This window comes from Electrophorus electricus, chromosome 17, assembly GCF_013358815.1.
Source record: "Electrophorus electricus isolate fEleEle1 chromosome 17, fEleEle1.pri, whole genome shotgun sequence".
Lineage (NCBI taxonomy): Eukaryota > Metazoa > Chordata > Actinopteri > Gymnotiformes > Gymnotidae > Electrophorus > Electrophorus electricus.
This window is the reverse complement of record NC_049551.1, coordinates 6,341,846-6,359,878: the sequence shown is the minus strand read 5'-3', so window position 1 is coordinate 6,359,878 and position 18,033 is coordinate 6,341,846. Positions and strand designations below refer to the sequence as shown.

At 39.9% G+C, this 18,033-nt stretch overlaps 2 protein-coding genes, 4 non-coding genes and 1 pseudogene across 7 annotated transcripts; 5 read left to right on the top strand and 2 right to left on the bottom strand.

Moving 5' to 3' along the window:
• Positions 1-576: 576 nt before the first annotated feature.
• Positions 577-4,690, bottom strand: LOC113579032 (annotated as a pseudogene).
• Positions 2,027-2,121, bottom strand: LOC113579050. The gene has a single exon (XR_003410821.1). It is a non-coding gene; the product is annotated as a small nucleolar RNA SNORD14 (small nucleolar RNA).
• A 1,158-nt stretch (positions 4,691-5,848) lies between the features above and the next one.
• LOC113579034 (cytotoxic and regulatory T-cell molecule) lies at positions 5,849-11,157 on the top strand. Its single transcript, XM_027012691.2, has 11 exons — positions 5,849-5,906; positions 7,317-7,466; positions 7,648-7,797; positions 8,101-8,220; positions 8,625-8,786; positions 9,147-9,245; positions 9,631-9,714; positions 9,863-9,934; positions 10,432-10,575; positions 10,707-10,799; positions 10,889-11,157. Exons 1-11 carry the CDS (start codon positions 5,864-5,866, stop codon positions 11,029-11,031), a joined length of 1,260 nt encoding a protein of 419 aa, XP_026868492.2. The 5' UTR covers positions 5,849-5,863; the 3' UTR covers positions 11,032-11,157.
• Positions 11,158-12,434: 1,277 nt separating this feature from the next.
• Positions 12,435-17,124, top strand: hspa8 (heat shock protein 8). Of its 2 annotated transcripts, XM_035535902.1 has the most exons (9): positions 12,435-12,541; positions 13,591-13,800; positions 13,894-14,099; positions 14,228-14,380; positions 14,835-15,390; positions 15,590-15,792; positions 15,994-16,192; positions 16,317-16,549; positions 16,639-17,124. In XM_035535902.1, exons 2-9 carry the CDS (start codon positions 13,596-13,598, stop codon positions 16,831-16,833), a joined length of 1,950 nt encoding a protein of 649 aa, XP_035391795.1. In that variant the 5' UTR covers positions 12,435-12,541; positions 13,591-13,595; the 3' UTR covers positions 16,834-17,124. The 2 variants fall into 2 exon arrangements, with proteins under 2 accessions (XP_035391795.1, XP_035391796.1); XM_035535903.1 differs by lacking the exon at positions 14,228-14,380.
• Positions 14,645-14,739, top strand: LOC113579049. The gene has a single exon (XR_003410820.1). It is a non-coding gene; the product is annotated as a small nucleolar RNA SNORD14 (small nucleolar RNA).
• Positions 15,430-15,524, top strand: LOC118242891. The gene has a single exon (XR_004777101.1). It is a non-coding gene; the product is annotated as a small nucleolar RNA SNORD14 (small nucleolar RNA).
• On the top strand, positions 15,833-15,927 carry LOC113579048. Its single transcript, XR_003410819.1, has one exon. It is a non-coding gene; the product is annotated as a small nucleolar RNA SNORD14 (small nucleolar RNA).
• Positions 17,125-18,033: the final 909 nt, after the last annotated feature.

Genomic DNA, 18,033 nt, shown 5'->3' with positions numbered 1-18,033 from the left:
TCTTAGAAGGGATGCGAATTTTAACAGCAGGTGAATTGAACGCAACACCCGGTCGGCCTTTCTGTCCCCAGTACTTTTCAAAGCAAAAAAGTTAGTCATATAAAAGTAAAACTCCATCTTTTAAATAAATAAAAAATTGAGGGGAAAAAAAAAGGACCTCATTCTTTCCTATTTTAATACTCTTTACTAGACCCAAACTAATCTCTCTAGCAGGCCCTAAAGTCTGGAACCCCTCTATTTTGATATTATTACCCCCTTTTCATTTAATTATTGAATGATAAGACATTCTGGTCTTAGTTTTTCTTTTAATAATTTCTTTGTCTCCTTATTTCCTTGTTTCTGGGGGTGCAAGTGGAGTGGGTTGGACAGACATCCTAGAACTTGTTCTGTTCACTTTTCTCCCAGTATAACGATTAACAAAAAACTGAACTTTTTGTCTATTCAGGATATTATGGACTCTTCCATTTTTGTGTTTGTGATATACATTTTTTCTCCCCCTCAATAATAATAATAATAAAAAACAATTCTAAAACTATATTCTATTGGAATTGTAGGACAAAAGGAAGCAGGCATCTGTTAGGGTTAAGAATCTTTTATTATTCACCCAGACATAATACAGAGCCTTCCGAAACACTTTTTACTCATCTTAAAGTGCTTTTACAGTTTTATACTATCTGTTAAACAGTCATAATTGCATACAGATAAGGCCTACTGGGATAAACAATTAAAATATGTCTACATGACTTATTTTCCTTTAATCAACTTCTTCAATGGTCGGTCCAGATGAACCACTAGACGGTGCCCCACCAGCTCCTGGGAAACCTCCTGGCATTCCACCAGGCATCCCACCAGGCATGCCTCCAGAACTCTGGTACAGTTTAGTGATGATGGGATTGCAGACCTTCTCCAGCTCTTGTTGCTGATGTTCATATTCTTCTTTTTCTGCAGTCTGTGAAGCAAAAGAAATAAAAATGTACTTTAGACTATAGCATAAATACGCAACTGTAAGACTATGGTTACCAACCATTAGAAAATATCCTACAATAATAAATTACAGCAATAGCTGATTACCTGGTTCTTGTCAAGCCAACTGATGACCTCATTGCATTTGTCCAGGATCTTCTGCTTATCCTCATCACTGATCTTGCCCTTCAGCTTCTCATCCTCCACAGTGGATTTCATGTTGAAAGCATAGGATTCCAGGCCATTCTTGGCAGACACCTTGTCACGCTGCACATCATCCTCAGCCTTGTACTTCTCAGCCTCCTGCACCATGCGCTCAATGTCCTCCTTGCTGAGACGACCTGTGGGAAAGGGAAGCATGAGTTCAGAGCCCTGAAGATGGCATCAAAGAAATGGAAAGGGAGTACAGATTTATGCATAGATACACATTTTAGAACCATAGTACAGTACTTTTTCTGCACTCACCCTTGTCATTGGTGATTGTGATCTTGTTCTCCTTGCCAGTGCTCTTGTCGACAGCAGAGACATTTAGAATTCCATTAGCATCGATGTCAAAAGTGACCTCAATCTGGGGAACACCACGAGGGGCAGGGGGGATTCCAGTGAGCTCAAACTTGCCCAGCAGATTGTTGTCCTTGGTCATGGCACGCTCACCCTCATAGACCTAAATGTGGACATTATGAAATTCAGGCAAAACCAGAAATAATGATTATTGGTCCTCAAAGTGTGCGGCAATCAATGCATGACAGAAATCCAGCAAAAAAGCAACCTTAGTTGTAATCAATTTGCTCTCACTTGAATCAGCACACCAGGCTGGTTATCAGAGTATGTGGTAAAAGTCTGGGTCTGCTTGGTTGGAATGGTGGTGTTGCGCTTAATCAGAGCCGTCATGACTCCACCTGCTGTCTCGATTCCAAGAGACAGAGGAGTGACATCCAGCAACAGCAGGTCCTGAACATTCTCCGACTTGTCACCTGAGAGGATGGCAGCCTGGACAGCTGAAAAGAAATTAAAAATTAAATATCTTCAGTAAGACAAAACCTGCCTGAACAACGTCGCAAGGTCGCTCAGACATCCAAGGAAGGTACTTGGGCCATCTCTGGTTTTTCAACCTCTGGTGGAAACTACGAATGGCAGGAATCAACTTCATCATAGCAAGATGAATTAGGAAAGGCAAAAGTGATTACTGTAACTGACCTGCACCATAAGCCACAGCCTCATCAGGATTGATGCTTTTGTTGAGTTCTTTGCCATTGAAAAAGTCTTGCAGAAGCTTTTGGATCTTAGGGATGCGAGTAGAACCACCAACCAGGACGATGTCATGGATCTGAGACTTGTCTAATTTGGCATCACGGAGAGCCTTCTCTACTGGATCCAGGGTCCCACGGAAGAGATCTGCATTGAGCTCCTCAAAGCGGGCCCTGGTGATGGAGGTGTAGAAATCAACACCCTCATAAAGGGAGTCGATCTCAATGCTGGCTTGAGTGCTGGAGGACAGGGTGCGTTTTGCACGCTCGCAGGCAGTGCGCAGACGGCGAACTGCTCTCTTGTTGTCACTGATGTCCTTCTTGTGCTTGCGCTTGAACTCAGTAATGAAGTGGTTCACCATGCGGTTGTCGAAGTCTTCCCCTCCCAGGTGAGTGTCCCCAGCAGTGGACTTGACCTCAAAAATGCCATCTTCAATTGTTAGGATGGACACATCGAAGGTGCCACCACCAAGATCAAAAATGAGCACATTCCTCTCAGATCCAACCTATGTGGGGAATGAAGGCAGACACCTGATTACAGACCCAGCAAAGCACCAGTTAAAAAAAAATATCCCCACAAATGTAATATTTACAGGTCAGCTGGTAAATCTTGGAAAGTTAGTGAGATAAATGCAATGTAATGGATTAGATACTACAGTACTGACCTTCTTGTCCAAGCCATATGCGATGGCAGCAGCAGTAGGTTCATTAATGATTCGCAACACATTCAGACCAGAAATTGTACCAGCATCTTTGGTGGCTTGCCGCTGAGAGTCATTAAAGTAAGCTGGTACTGTTATCACTGCATTATTGATGGACTGAAACAAACAATGAAGAAACAATAATGAGAATTCACACATTCAAATTATAACACAAAGCCAAGTAATGCAGAGTAAATCCCCCCCCCCCCCCCTCCCTCCCTCACCTTTCCAAGGTAGGCCTCAGCAATCTCCTTCATTTTCACCAACACCATGGAAGAAATCTCCTCAGGATAGAAGTTTTTGTTCTCTCCTTTGTATTCAACCTCCACTTTGGGCCGCCCACCATCACTGATCACTTTGAAAGGCCAGTGTTTCATGTCCGACTGAACCACAGGGTCCTCAAACCTTCTGCCAATCAAACGTTTCGCATCTGCAATGAAACCATAAGACTATGTGGTCATTCAGTCTGTGATTACTTAATTTTACTGCAAATGACAGCATTCTATTTAACCAAGAAATGGCAGGAATAAACCATTAATATAGATTTACAAGCATAAAATACTGAAAATAAAGAGGCAAGACAACAAACCAAAAATAGTGTTGGTGGGGTTCATGGCCACCTGGTTCTTGGCTGCATCACCAATCAACCTCTCAGTATCAGTGAAAGCCACATAGCTTGGAGTCGTTCTGTTTCCTTGGTCATTAGCAATAATTTCAACTTTGCCATGCTGGAAGATTCCCACACAGGAATAGGTGGTTCCCAGATCAATTCCAACTGCAGTTCCTTTTGACATTTTACCTGTGGGACACAAAAAAAGGTGTCATGTGTCTAAACGGTGAAATAAACATGATTCCAGTGTACTTTAAGCTACTGCAGTGTTCAGTGTAGAATTAACTTATAGAAATGTGATTTTCCCTATTTATACGTGCAATTTTTAAATACATTTTGAGAAAAGGAAAGTAAATATACTGCATTTGTCATTTTAAGCATTAGAAGGTCAAGTGCCTTTGTAATGTTCTCTGATGACCGTATTCGGAATGGAGGAGGGTGAGGCTTGGCTGTAAAATATTGATCAGTGATAAGTTTTCGTGAACGGTGTTTTTCAAAACAACACTTCAGTAAACTGTACTCAAAAACCTTACACAAATTTTACAACCTCAATTGAAATTGCATTTTGAGATACAAGTTCGAAACAATTTTAGAAACGAAAATCTCGATGGACCCGCAAAGAAGATATAAAGTAACCGTTTAAACGATTGAAAAAAACAGTATGAGAGAAATATGTTCGCGCATGTGCATAAAGCGATTTCCGAAGAATGATCTCCAGTCTTCTGGAATGAAACGCTCTTCAGTTGACACGTCCCCTCCCCCACCAACGCGTTTGAAGGACAAAGCCGGACTGCGGTAGGCTATGCGCTGCATCCAGGCACCGTAGTACAGTCGGCGACATCGCAGGCAGGACTCAAGAGCAGCCCGTGCATCATGCCTTTACACTCTCCCAATTTGATGTATAATGTCATTCGTATATTTCCCCCAAGTCCTTATTTTACATATTTGACCAGCATAACACTATTAAAATAAACATCCTTAATATAAGCCCTACCGTATTACTCCAAATATGTCTCAGCTCGACAAAACCTAAGAATATATGTATTCACAAAGGTAAAAGCAACAATTTTACCTGCTACCTTTCGGCACGCGCTGAGAGTAGACTACTGCTCCGTGTCACTGCCACGACTCACTGCAGGCTGCAGGCGTTACATTGTAACTCCGTGCGTAGCCGAGAACCAATCAAATTGCACGCAGCCGCAGGAACGTGCCGCGCACCTGCAAAGACTCGAGCCTTCTAGGACTTTCGCGTGAGCTGTGGAAAACTGCAGGCTAAAGTCCAAACGTATTTAGACTCGTACGTTAAGATTAGGCTACTATCACTGGATAAAACATCCGAATATAGAGCATGTTTTGGTTAATGCAATGATGTCAGAATTTAATATGTGGTAAATTTATCATATGTAACATTTAGGCTAACATGTTACTTTTTTTAGAATAGCTTCATTGCCACTGCAAGAATAATGAAATTTGTTTCCGCCCATGATGGCGGAATAGCAACGTCATGACAAGAAAAAAGACTAAAATAGCCAAAAGGATGTCTTCAGTCGGTTTGGTATAATTAGGCAGTTTCTCGATTTAGCCTCTAGTCATTAAAAATAAATATTAAATGGAAATATGTCGATGATTTTTAAATTTTTTTACTTCCTTTAGCTGTTGTTATAGAACATCGTTGATATTCACATATTCCACCAGATGGCGGCAAACTTATAAGTACGAAAAGTGAAAGCAAATTTTAATTTATCCACAAAGAAGTCTATTTCAGATGTGAGATTTATGAGAATTATAATCGTCTTTATCCTTTAAGTCTATACTTTGAGATTTTATGATTTGGCCACTTTAATTGTTCTAATAAATGTCTACATACTCTCTTACAGACTCATACAGAATATAAACTTCGCCATCTAATAAAAGTTAGAAATATAACACTTTCAAGAAAAGAAAATGTTTAACAAAAATAAAATGAAACACTAGCTTTTAACAGTCGGATAATTTGGGTAGTGTGCCTAAACTAGCAAACATGTTACACAAAGGTAAGGCAGCACTAACTGCATGACATAAAAGTGCATTAAGCTATTTTTAAACAAACTTTAATTTCCACATTGATTACCTCATTCTGCATCGTGTAAGCAGCGCGTGGTCAGTAGGTTAAGATAATAAAAAAAAAAAAAAAAAAAAAAAAAAAAAGAGAACTGGTAACTGGCCAAAATGTCCCTGAAAGTTCAAAAATACAGTGTTGAGTAGGAAAGGCCATGACATTTGGGTGATGTCATGGAAGTCTGTGGGTCTATAAAAGTAGCAGGGAGGAAGTCAACTTCAAACCTCAAGCGTTGCAGTGCAGAATGAAGGTCTTATTTATTTACACTCTATTGTTGATTGTAGGAGGTAAGAAGAAGTATTTTCTAAGTTACAAAATACAATATTTTGTACTAATATTATTCAGTTTATTGGTTAACACACCATACTGGTACATTGAAATGTTTGCTTTGCAGTGTCAAAATGTTAACTAAAAGTCTTTGTAGCAATTTCAACAGTTTGCAATTAGCATTTGACTCATAGTCAATGAAATCAGAAACACAGTGCCATGTTTTTTGGTTGCATATCTGGTTTAGGCACAAATGTAATTCTTTAAAATGATTTCGTAAAATTATCAAATTTCTTCTTACATAAATACAGAGCTTTAAACTGTCATAGCATAATCAGCGTAATGTCATCAGGTTCTAGTTTCCATTAAGATGAATCTGATTATTGACTGATTTTTGAATATTGTCAAAGTGAAGAATTAAAAGTTATAGACCATTACATATAACAGAGTGAATATTGCTAAATTGTGACTTTTTATGCGGTTTAAATATAGCTCCAAACCCTTACTACACCATAACACTGAAACAAAAACCACAAAAGTAAAACAACAGCTTAAGATGTCAAGACATTTATTATCTGAAGTCTATTAATCTGATATGACTTTCATATGAAGTGTTTCTCATGGACAGGACTACACCTACATGGTTTCTACATCACCCACGCTGTTCTAAGAGTGACTTTTAAAATTACACCCATTGACACGGGGTATAAAGGGGCATTCAATGTGTTTTTACATTCTTATGCATGTATGATAAGAGTTTCTCAACACCACCGCTTCCTGTTACACTCACATGTAGCTTTTTGTGACATAGTGGCAATTTTTCTCTACCTACATTGTTCTAACCACAGGCAAATGTATAAATATATGCTGACCACCTTTTGCACAGACTTATGCTTGCTTGTACCATAACCCACATTTTCCTGTCTACAGCCCCCCAGAGATTTTGAACGCAATGCTATGAGTCAGTGTTGAGTGAGTGGTGTGGTCTGAAGACCCCTTAGCCCCCTTAATCTTCCATTTACAAGTGACATTTTAACACTTTTTGTGCTAGTCAGTTGCTACTTATAGGGTCTTACAATGATTGTTGTGAACTTATGTGTGGAAAGTAGAATACCCTGTAGATACTGTCGGTTACACTTTGGGCCAATGTTGAGTGAATGCTTAAAGACCACAGACTCATTCACCTGCTTAATCTTCCATTTACAGGTTGCTTTTTAAAACATTTTTTGTCCCAGTCAGGAGCTACTGTTAAAGTCTTGTGACGACAGTACACTTATTTGAGCTTGTGTGTGGAATTCTAAATAGATATTTTAAGGTTCCAGGGAATCTTGATTTTTCTGCTTGGATATGCCAGTGAACAGTCTGCACATTTCTGTTTGCAGAATGTCTGACTGTTCTCATACACAGACATGCTGTTTGTTTCACTACAGGCATAATGCAGTGTCAAGCATGGAAAAAGATCACCGTGATTGAGGGAAACACATTGAGTCTGACCTGTCCATGCAAAAACATTAACAGGGATGATCATGTAGAATGGAGAAACCCAAGCGACTTACTTATATTCTTTAACAGTAATAAAGGTAAGACTGCAGATTATAGGCTACTGTATGTTCTACATATATAACATTACTCAATAGAGGTGTGGCGAATAAGCTTTACTGAGGGATATATTCAGTATTTCAGAATTGGGTGTCTTAATTGAAAATCAGTTTAGCTTTGGACTATGCCTAACCTACTTTGTTCTTTTGTGTTGATCTGCAGTCTTGAAAGACCCAAGAAGCCAAGTGACTTTAACCCAGTCAAAAGTTTCAATATCTATATCCAATGTCACATTTAGAGATGGAGGCATTTACAAATGTCTACAATACACCAATCCAGTACTCACAAAAAGATATAAAGTAATAGTTGTGAGTGAGTATAAACTTTTTTTTTCTCCTTCTTTAATTAATACCTGCTAAATTCAGAAACAAAAATAGTTATTAAACTCCAGTCATATGGGCTACAGTACTGAATATTATTTATAAAGATTTAACTAATTAAGCTCATTAGCTGAATGTTTGGTTCCATGTGCACTGAATAATGCAAACATTAAACATTAAATTGCATACCTATGGCTCTTTTTGACTGAGGTTTGTCCCTTCTGGTTTATGTTATGGCCAATTATTCTAATAATTTATAAATGAAGTCATTTTGTGGAAATTTCTAAAATCCTAGGTGCTCCAAAGCTGGAAATGGCACAGCATGAGGATAAAACACTTATTAAATGCTCAGCTTCAGCACATGGCCATCCACCCAAACTCTCATGGCTTCTGACCAGTGGCTTAGAGATTGAAGGTAAGCACAGCATCACTTACTCAGAAACTTGTCCTCAGACTACATCTGAACAACACCAAACAAGAATCACAAAGTTATAGTACATACAAAACTGTGGTTTGTGGTGCACACCCAAATTGATAGAAGAGTGGACATATGCAGTCAAATTTATAATTGGAGGTTTACTCTGCTGATCCACCCCCACAAACCACCTACTCTCAAAACAGCCCCCAGAAAATACAGGAACAAAGCTTTCTGAGGTCATTCAAAGACAGTCAGTAATGGAACAACAGTCCACTGGTGGAAACAAAATGCTGAAGTTAAAATAAACTGAACAGAAAATATTGTAAACCGATCTGAAAATTGTTATTACACATAGCGCTAACCATGACTCTTAGCTAAGAATATAACTTCTTTACTTACAGCTATACCAAACAATGTGTGGGAAAATGTATCCAAGAAATACATGACAGAAAGTCTCCTGACTGTAAAGATTCATAAGAGAAGAGTTACAGTGAAATGCTTGGTCCAGCATTTGGCTCTGCCCGGTCCACCGCTGGTGAACTTCATCCACTTAGAAAACCATGGTAAGCACACATTCCGTTTATGAAAACAACAAAGGATATCACTTTTTGCATGGCACTGGATATCAATAGGCATTTTCTCATAATTAGGAAATGAAATTTAGTAGGGGATTTTATTTGGTCTTTGAGCGCAAGGGAAAGCACAGTTCACAGGAGTCTCTGGTAGTTTCCTCTTTATTTTGGCTTTCACCATAAATCACATGAAGATAGCACTTTAGCACTTGCTGGAGTTACAGAGGGTTTAGTCAAAGAAGAAATTTTAAGAAAGGGTGTTTATTAACTTTTGAATGCAATGAATGAAATACAATATCTCAGTTCAATAATGATATTGGCACATCCCTAATGGGTTGTCTCTTTTGACAGCTATGGAAACAAGCACCATATCGGAACATTTAGGTACCACACTTGGATCAACTACAACACTGATCACTCCAACACTTGTCCCACGCATCAGCAGAAAAAGTAAGCATGAGTAATTTGTAACAATGGTCAGCCAGTGAAATACAAAACCTGATGTGATCATGTCCTAAAAACCTTTTCAATTAACTGGATAGCTATGCTAAATACAATCAGTGGAGGCATGCATGCAAACATTTAATTAAAACTTTCAAACATTTACAGAGATAAAACAGACATATCAAACTACCCGGTAAACTGCGTTGGAAGTCTTTTTTAGCTGACTTTTACTCCATCTCCTGGTTACTTTTCTAATTGCATGTAGTCCAATAATAATTTCCCATAGATATCAACTCTCCACTCATCATAAACCAATATAAGACGTTTTACCAAGTATTGTAATATTGATTGCTCAACGTTATTTTTATTTAGTAAATTGTCTCTGTTTCAGCTTCTACTGACAGCCACTCAGAGTCAAAAACCACAAATGAACAAAGAACTCATGTCGGCACCACTTCTCGCAATAGCACAAAGGGTAAGAGTGACTGCTAACAACACTAAATGTATCTGTTACGTTAACGCAGAAGCCTAACACAATGTTCTTATTTATATTTGTGACCCGGTGTGTACAGTCCAGTCCCTGTCATCATTACTGATATCCAATCTGAAATGTCTCATTGCAGTAAATGAAATAACTGAATCCACTGAGGGTGCTATAGCAAATTTCAGCACAATCCCATCCAACTTCACTGCGGGTGAGAAAGTCTACCAATCTGATACATACTTTACATCACACTTCATGAAAATTAATCTGATTTATACATTACCAGTCAAAGGTTTGGATCAAATTTCATAGTTCTTAAGGCATTTTAATCTAAAATAATCTAAGCACCAATGTTGGATTACCCCATGAAGCTGGTTAACTGAACACCAAGAGCACGCAAAACTGTCATTAAAGTAAAGGATGCCTACACTGAAGGATTTCAAATTGGGGATAGAGCATAATACATGTATTATTCTGTTGTTTTGATACCTTAAAGAAAACAACAATAAACAAAAAATAGGTGTGTTCAAACCTTTGACTGGCATAAGTCCTACCTTAGCGTGCTTGTTTGATAAACCTTAACCTTAAATTAACAAGTCATTATTTCATTGTTTTATGTTTCTAATTTAAAAGTAATCTTAGGCTATGCATCTTTTTGGACGTGATTCAGAAGATAATGACTTGTGTGTGTATGTTTATGATTTGAAGATAAAGGCTGGGATGAAAGAAAACATGAAAGGGGAAATTCAGCCCTGTTGGTGTTTCTGGTCACATTCCTCATTATTTGCCTAGTCGTGGTACTTGCATTTTTCCTACTCCGCCTCAGGAGAGCGCACATCGCCTGGAAGAAAGGTAAAAATTCTCACACTGTGTCAACAAATGGCGAAGCCACTGATATGGGACACATCACAGACACTAAATACATTTGCTATATATTGATGATGGCACGGCTTGACCCACCAATACCCCCCTCACCACCACAGAGAATGAAGAGTCTGATCAGTCCGTAGAGAGCAGCAGATCGAAGAGCAGCAATGAAGAGAAGCTGAAACAGTCCCAAGAGCAGAGAGGACAAGGTACACTTCTCAGGCTACAACAAGCCCCTGTCGAATAAAATATTATATTTTTTGTCCAAAGTTCTGAAGACTCTTCTCTCTCTGGCTAGGCTTTTGGAACACCAATTTTACAAAGTACAAAGTGGAGGAAATATCAGAGACTGAGCCAAAGACTACTTCTGCTGCTGACGAGAAATCAGTTCCTTCGAATCAAAATATATCAAAACCTTGTATCAAAGAAACTGAACTTTAAAAGATGTGGGGTTTAATTCCAACCTACAGACCAAACTTGTGTACGGGTGCTAAATGTGGAAATGGTTTTTTGCACATTTTATATTTTTAAAAAAAGATTATATATATTTTTGATAGAAAATGAATGTATTTTTATATGGTTTTAATAAATATTTAACTTTTTCCCCAAATCTCATATTTGCTGTTTCTCTTTTGTAAATAAACTCGGATGTAATCTAATAAGAACACACTTGATGTACATCCAATGTCTCAAGTGAAACTTTGCATCAGCATTTGACTTCAGATTTAGATCCAGAACTGCCAATAATAATATTTTCTCTCACATTTGTGTTAGATGTACTATCATTGAGATTATTTAAAATTTTATGCAGATATTTGAAAAGGAATAAACAATTTGGTATTGTATAAGGGACCACAATGGAGATAAGTCTTGGAAATGTTTCTGTTATCCTGTTTCTCTTTTTATTATAGGTACCACGTGGTATGCGAACGTGGCTATTGTTCGTGTAAAATATGAAATGGTCTAATCAAGTAAAATCAAAACAAACATGCATAGAGCTACAGAGCTGGCATTCGATTCCAGAAACGCTCAAAAGGAACTTCAAACTATGCGCGGAGCAGTAGCCTAAATAATATCGTAGCACTAAGCAGGAAGTGGAAAAGAAACTTTACACCTCACTATTGCGTGTCTTCTCATCTTCTAGCTAGTTGAGCCATGCTGCCTGGCTGAATGTCGGAGTACAGCAATAAACCGCATTGTGAGTTCACTTAATGTGTAAGTTTGATGTATTGTGGTTTATTGCTGTACTCCGAGTGCTTTTAATATATCCTAAATATGTGCTGAGAACTATCAATGATTTGGAAGTAACCTCAGAAAAGTTGCCAAACCAACCGGAAAACGAATTTAGTTTGTTAACTTTTCCCTATTAGCTAACGAGTTATCCTGATGTAAACATTGGTTTTTAGCAGGCGATTTAGTCAACATCAACCAGATATTCATTTTACGTGCAAAATATTAGTACATATTAGTAGCTGTCGTGAGAATCGAAAAAAACACAAGACGCATAATGCCTTCTGCGTGAAGACGTCACAGTGCATTTCGAAAGAAGGGATTTAAATAATGTAAAACCCACTGACATACATTACGGGATTTAGCACACAGGAAATACAGGTAACTGTAGGGAATACAAGTAACTGCTCTGGGACCCTGTGGAGGGGAACGTGGCTCCTGGAGTCGTTGGTTGAAAGGTATTCTGGCGCGCGGGAAACAGTATGAACCAATCAAACGTTTGCTTCTTTTTCCTGCAGAGGGCGGGGATAAAGGAGTGGCGTCTCGGTTTCTTATTGGTGTTGACGTCGTAAAACTGAGCTACCCAAATGTGATTGGCTTGCTTACCGGCAATATATATAATTGTTCTGGAAGCTTCGTTCCTTCTCTTAAACGCCGAGGTAAGGCAGGCGGCGGCTCAGTATATCTCCAGTATTCATCGACTTCAGTTGAATCAATCTTGGTGAGTATAGTTAAGTAAAATTTCTCTCAATCAACTAGAATACAAATGACTAGCTGTCTAATTTGGCAATTATAGCCACCGCGCCAGATGTCGGCCTCTGCAATGTCGGTGGGGGCTGTGGCCAACAAAGGAAAGAGTCAGGCTCGTTAGTTTTAACTAAATCGGCTAGCTAGTCTTAAAGTATTTTATTTGTAGGTATCTGGCTAGGAAGACGGCTCGCTACCCTAGGGTGCGTGAGCTGCCTTTTTTTGTGACTTTTTGTACAAAATAGTGGCTACCGTTAGCTAACCTACCTTGTAGCTAGCTAAGGACAGGCGAGGCCAGAACATTTAACTACTAGCTTACCATACGTCTAGCGGCCTGGTATTCACTGTTTGATATTAAGCTGCTATAAAACTAAATACGTGAGACTGGGTTGTGGGGCTAAGTAAGCGCCCAACGTGGCTAGTTATAAATGATAAGCAACCAGTAGATTATTGCTAACACTGGCTAGCGAGCCACCGCTATAGCGCAAGACAGAAATTTCTAGAAGCCCAGTCCCCCCCCCCCCCCCGTTCTTGATTCATATCCGTTCCTGGCCATGTGGTTGGGCATACAGTTGCGCCATTTTGAGTAAGAGACTCGGTGGCTTGATTGGCTAGGTAAATGCTGTATATAGGAATTACGACTGTATAATCTGGAGACATTTCACTGCCGTTGACTACCTCTACAAGTTTTCAAGTGTCCCCTGTCTTTTTTTTACTACAGTAAAAATTAAATTCTCTATGACCATTTAAGAGATGAATGAAATTGAAGCAGTGTTTTGGGATATATTTCTTTTCAAGTTTGGTTTGGTTTGTCACATACATGGTCATACACAGTATAACTCACAGTGAAATGGTTGAGTGCTCTGTCCAAACTGAGGCAAAAGAAAACGGGTGCATAGAGAAATATATCCTATATATGTACCAAAATATATTAACAATGTATGTACAATATATGTATTATGTTTATATGTACAATGTATGTTTGTGATATACTTTTCTAATGGCTGCCTTTTGTCAATATAGGTACAATGTCTAAGGGACCAGCTGTCGGTATTGATCTGGGGACCACCTACTCCTGTGTTGGAGTGTTCCAGCATGGCAAAGTTGAAATTATTGCCAATGACCAAGGAAACAGAACTACACCAAGCTATGTTGCCTTCACTGACACTGAAAGACTGATTGGGGATGCAGCCAAAAATCAAGTTGCCATGAACCCCACAAACACAATCTTTGGTTGGTGCTTAAACTTTTTTTTTTTTGCAACTTGGCTTAAAATAAAACAGAAGCAATTTTAATAAATGTTGGGCGCAAATGTTTTCATTGCAGATGCGAAACGTTTGATTGGCAGAAGGTTTGAGGACCCTGTGGTTCAGTCGGACATGAAACACTGGCCTTTCAAAGTGATCAGTGATGGTGGGCGGCCCAAAGTGGAGGTTGAATACAAAGGAGAGAACAAAAACTTCTATCCTGAGGAGATTTCTTCTATGGTGTTGGTGAAAATGAAGGAGATTGCTGAGGCCTACCTTGGAAAGGTGATTACATTAATGGCATTTTTGGTTATAATGAGTATTCATCATATTTAGTACTTGAGTGTTTGGTTGCTTTTTTTTTTGCTTTTTTTTTCCCTCTTAATTCATGTGACTCATTTTTGTTCCTTCAGACCGTCACTAATGCAGTGATAACAGTACCAGCTTACTTTAATGACTCTCAGCGGCAAGCCACCAAAGATGCTGGTACAATTTCTGGTCTGAATGTGTTGCGAATCATTAATGAACCTACTGCTGCTGCCATTGCATATGGCTTGGACAAGAAGGTTGGTTACATGTTCATAAAAATTCAGATTATTGGTGAGTGTGGCATAATGAAAAATGTAGAGAACTTAATTCTCTACATATGTATTCTAGGGGAACAAGATGTTAGCTGTGCTGGTAAAGAGCCTCTGAACAGCTAGAATCTCTCACTGTGTTTCTCTGGAAACTACTTCAGTGCAATTTGACTTTTATACTGCAGTTGCTCACATGGAATCTTGGATGCAATCTTTTGACTCAGATTCCACATTACAAATGACCACACAATTTCGCTATGATGAAGTTGATTCCTGCCATTCGTAGTTTCCACCAGAGGTTGAAAAACCAGAGATGGCCCAAGTACCTTCCTTGGATGTCTGAGCGAAATGGTCATCCTTGTGTGGCCCCTCCCCTTATTTATTTTTTTATTGGTGCTTTGCTGGGTCTGTAATCAGGTGTCTGCCTTCATTCCCCACATAGGTTGGATCTGAGAGGAATGTGCTCATTTTTGATCTTGGTGGTGGCACCTTCGATGTGTCCATCCTAACAATTGAAGATGGCATTTTTGAGGTCAAGTCCACTGCTGGGGACACTCACCTGGGAGGGGAAGACTTCGACAACCGCATGGTGAACCACTTCATTACTGAGTTCAAGCGCAAGCACAAGAAGGACATCAGTGACAACAAGAGAGCAGTTCGCCGTCTGCGCACTGCCTGCGAGCGTGCAAAACGCACCCTGTCCTCCAGCACTCAAGCCAGCATTGAGATCGACTCCCTTTATGAGGGTGTTGATTTCTACACCTCCATCACCAGGGCCCGCTTTGAGGAGCTCAATGCAGATCTCTTCCGTGGGACCCTGGATCCAGTAGAGAAGGCTCTCCGTGATGCGAAGATGGACAAGTCTCAGATCCATGACATCGTCCTGGTTGGTGGTTCTACTCGCATCCCTAAGATCCAAAAGCTTCTCCAAGACTTCTTCAATGGCAAAGAACTCAACAAAAGCATCAATCCTGATGAGGCTGTGGCTTATGGTGCAGGTCAGTTACAGTAATCACTTTTGCCTTTCCTAATTCATCTTGCTATGATGAAGTTGATTCCTGCCATTCGTAGTTTCCACCAGAGGTTGAAAAACCAGAGATGGCCCAAGTACCTTCCTTGGATGTCTGAGCGACCTTGCGACATTGTTCAGGCAGGTTTTGTCTTATTGAAGATATTTAATTTTTAATTTCTTTTCAGCTGTCCAGGCTGCCATCCTCTCAGGTGACAAGTCGGAGAATGTTCAGGACCTGCTGCTGCTGGATGTCACTCCTCTGTCTCTTGGAATTGAGACAGCAGGTGGAGTCATGACTGTTCTCATCAAGCGCAACACCACCATTCCAACCAAGCAGACCCAGACTTTTACCACATACTCTGATAACCAGCCTGGTGTGCTGATTCAGGTAAGAACAAATGTTTGGGCAGGTAGGGTTTGACTGGTTTTCGCTATGATGAAGTTGATTCCTGCCATTCGTAGTTTCCACCAGAGGTTGAAAAACCAGAGATGGCCCAAGTACCTTCCTTGGATGTCTGAGCGACTTCAGTTAATGAAATATTTATGCACACTGTTTATGCTTCTAGTTAAAGATTTGAATGGTTTACAGGTCTATGAGGGTGAGCGTGCCATGACCAAGGACAACAACCTGCTGGGCAAGTTTGAGCTCACTGGAATCCCCCCTGCCCCTCGTGGTGTTCCCCAGATTGAGGTCACTTTTGACATCGATGCTAATGGCATCATGAATGTCTCTGCTGTCGACAAGAGCACTGGCAAGGAGAACAAGATCACAATCACCAATGACAAGGGTGAGTGCAGAAAAAGTACTGTACTATGGTTCTAAAATGTGTATCTATGCATAAATCTGTACTCCCTTTCCATTTCTTTGATGTCATCTTCAGGGCTCTGAACTCATGCTTCCCTTTCCCACAGGTCGTCTCAGCAAGGAGGACATTGAGCGCATGGTGCAGGAGGCTGAGAAGTACAAGGCTGAGGATGATGTGCAGCGTGACAAGGTGTCTGCCAAGAATGGCCTGGAATCCTATGCTTTCAACATGAAATCCACTGTGGAGGATGAGAAGCTGAAGGGCAAGATCAGTGATGAGGATAAGCAGAAGATCCTGGACAAATGCAATGAGGTCATCAGTTGGCTTGACAAGAACCAGGTACAGGTTGGAAACCAGTTGATTTAGTTGTAGGGGGTATACCCGTGCCATTTCAAATCCACAGTAAAACCAAATGTACTGTCTTCCAGACTGCTGAGAGAGAAGAGTATGAGCACCAGCAGAAGGAGCTGGAGAAGATCTGCAATCCCATCATCACCAAACTGTACCAGAGTGCTGGGGGCATGCCTGGTGGGATGCCCGATGGGATGCCTGGAGGATTCCCAGGAGCTGGAGCTGCACCTGGGGGTGGATCTTCTGGGCCAACCATTGAGGAGGTTGATTAAGCCATTCTAAACTACCTCCAGAGCAATGTTTACAGTCCTTACCCTCTGTAGTAGCTTTCCTCTGAAACACTAGGTTGTGGTCTCAGGGTTTTAGTTGGGTTTCTGCTATAGAGTGACCAGATTAAACAAATAAAATATTGACTAGGTGGTGAAATGGGAGTCAATTTACACACAGGGAACAGATTTTTCTACTTGAATGTTGTATGACAACTGTTAATGGAATTTTCATAAGCCTTTTTGGCAACAGCCATGTTTCTCTGCAATTGAACATAAATAAAGTAACTACCCTATCTTGCCTGTCTTATTCTGAATTAACTCGCTTGTGTATACCCAGTTAAATGACTGTACCCATCAAAATATTTGCCCAGAGTTAAGTCATTTGGAAGCTCTTGGTCAAGCTGACCTACTTGGCATTAAGAGGAGTAATGTGTAACGCGTCAGATAGACCGTGTGCAATGGTTTGTAAGCAAAGCTGGTTAAACGGTTGCATGTAGTGCGGCGCTTATTTTTAACAATTTTAAAAATTGCAAGTCCTCTCCACTTGGTAAGTTCTATTTAAACAAAAAAAAACGTTTGAGCCGAGATGGTTCTAGAAGTGTTTTTTTTTTCCCCCCTTTCATCGTGGTTAGGTGAATGAGTTGCGAAATAAATTGGTATGTGGTGTAAAATCCTCCAATTAATATCTTAATGGTCCCATCACTTCCATGCAAATGCGCAGGTGAAGATGTCCGTTACCACGGCAACGTCTAAATAAACTGGCTATCGGCTCAACTGCGTGAGGAGTCTAAGACGGCTAACGCTAGCTGGCTAGGTTGTCATTATACATTTTAATATCGGTATTTTGGTTTAAATGTGTGCCTTTACTGCGTTCTAATCGAGATGCTTAATGCGCGTCATTTGTAGTTATGACCAAAGTCTGCTTCTAACCCTAGCAGCTAAGGTTACGCCAGAAATCAAGCAAGTTGACGCTAACACTAGCTAACTAGCTCGCTCACTTTTAAACAGCATAGTTAACACAGCCCTAACAAGTTTATTCAGAAATCTAAGTTGTTTTTTTTCTAGAGGGTTATTTATCGCTACCTGATTAATGTGCCTTGTAAAAAGCTCCATCTCGTTGTTGGACTATTGTGAAACTTAGTTAGCTTTTTAATATTAAATGGATCGACTTCGAACATCGTGTAACGTAGTGTATCTTAGCTA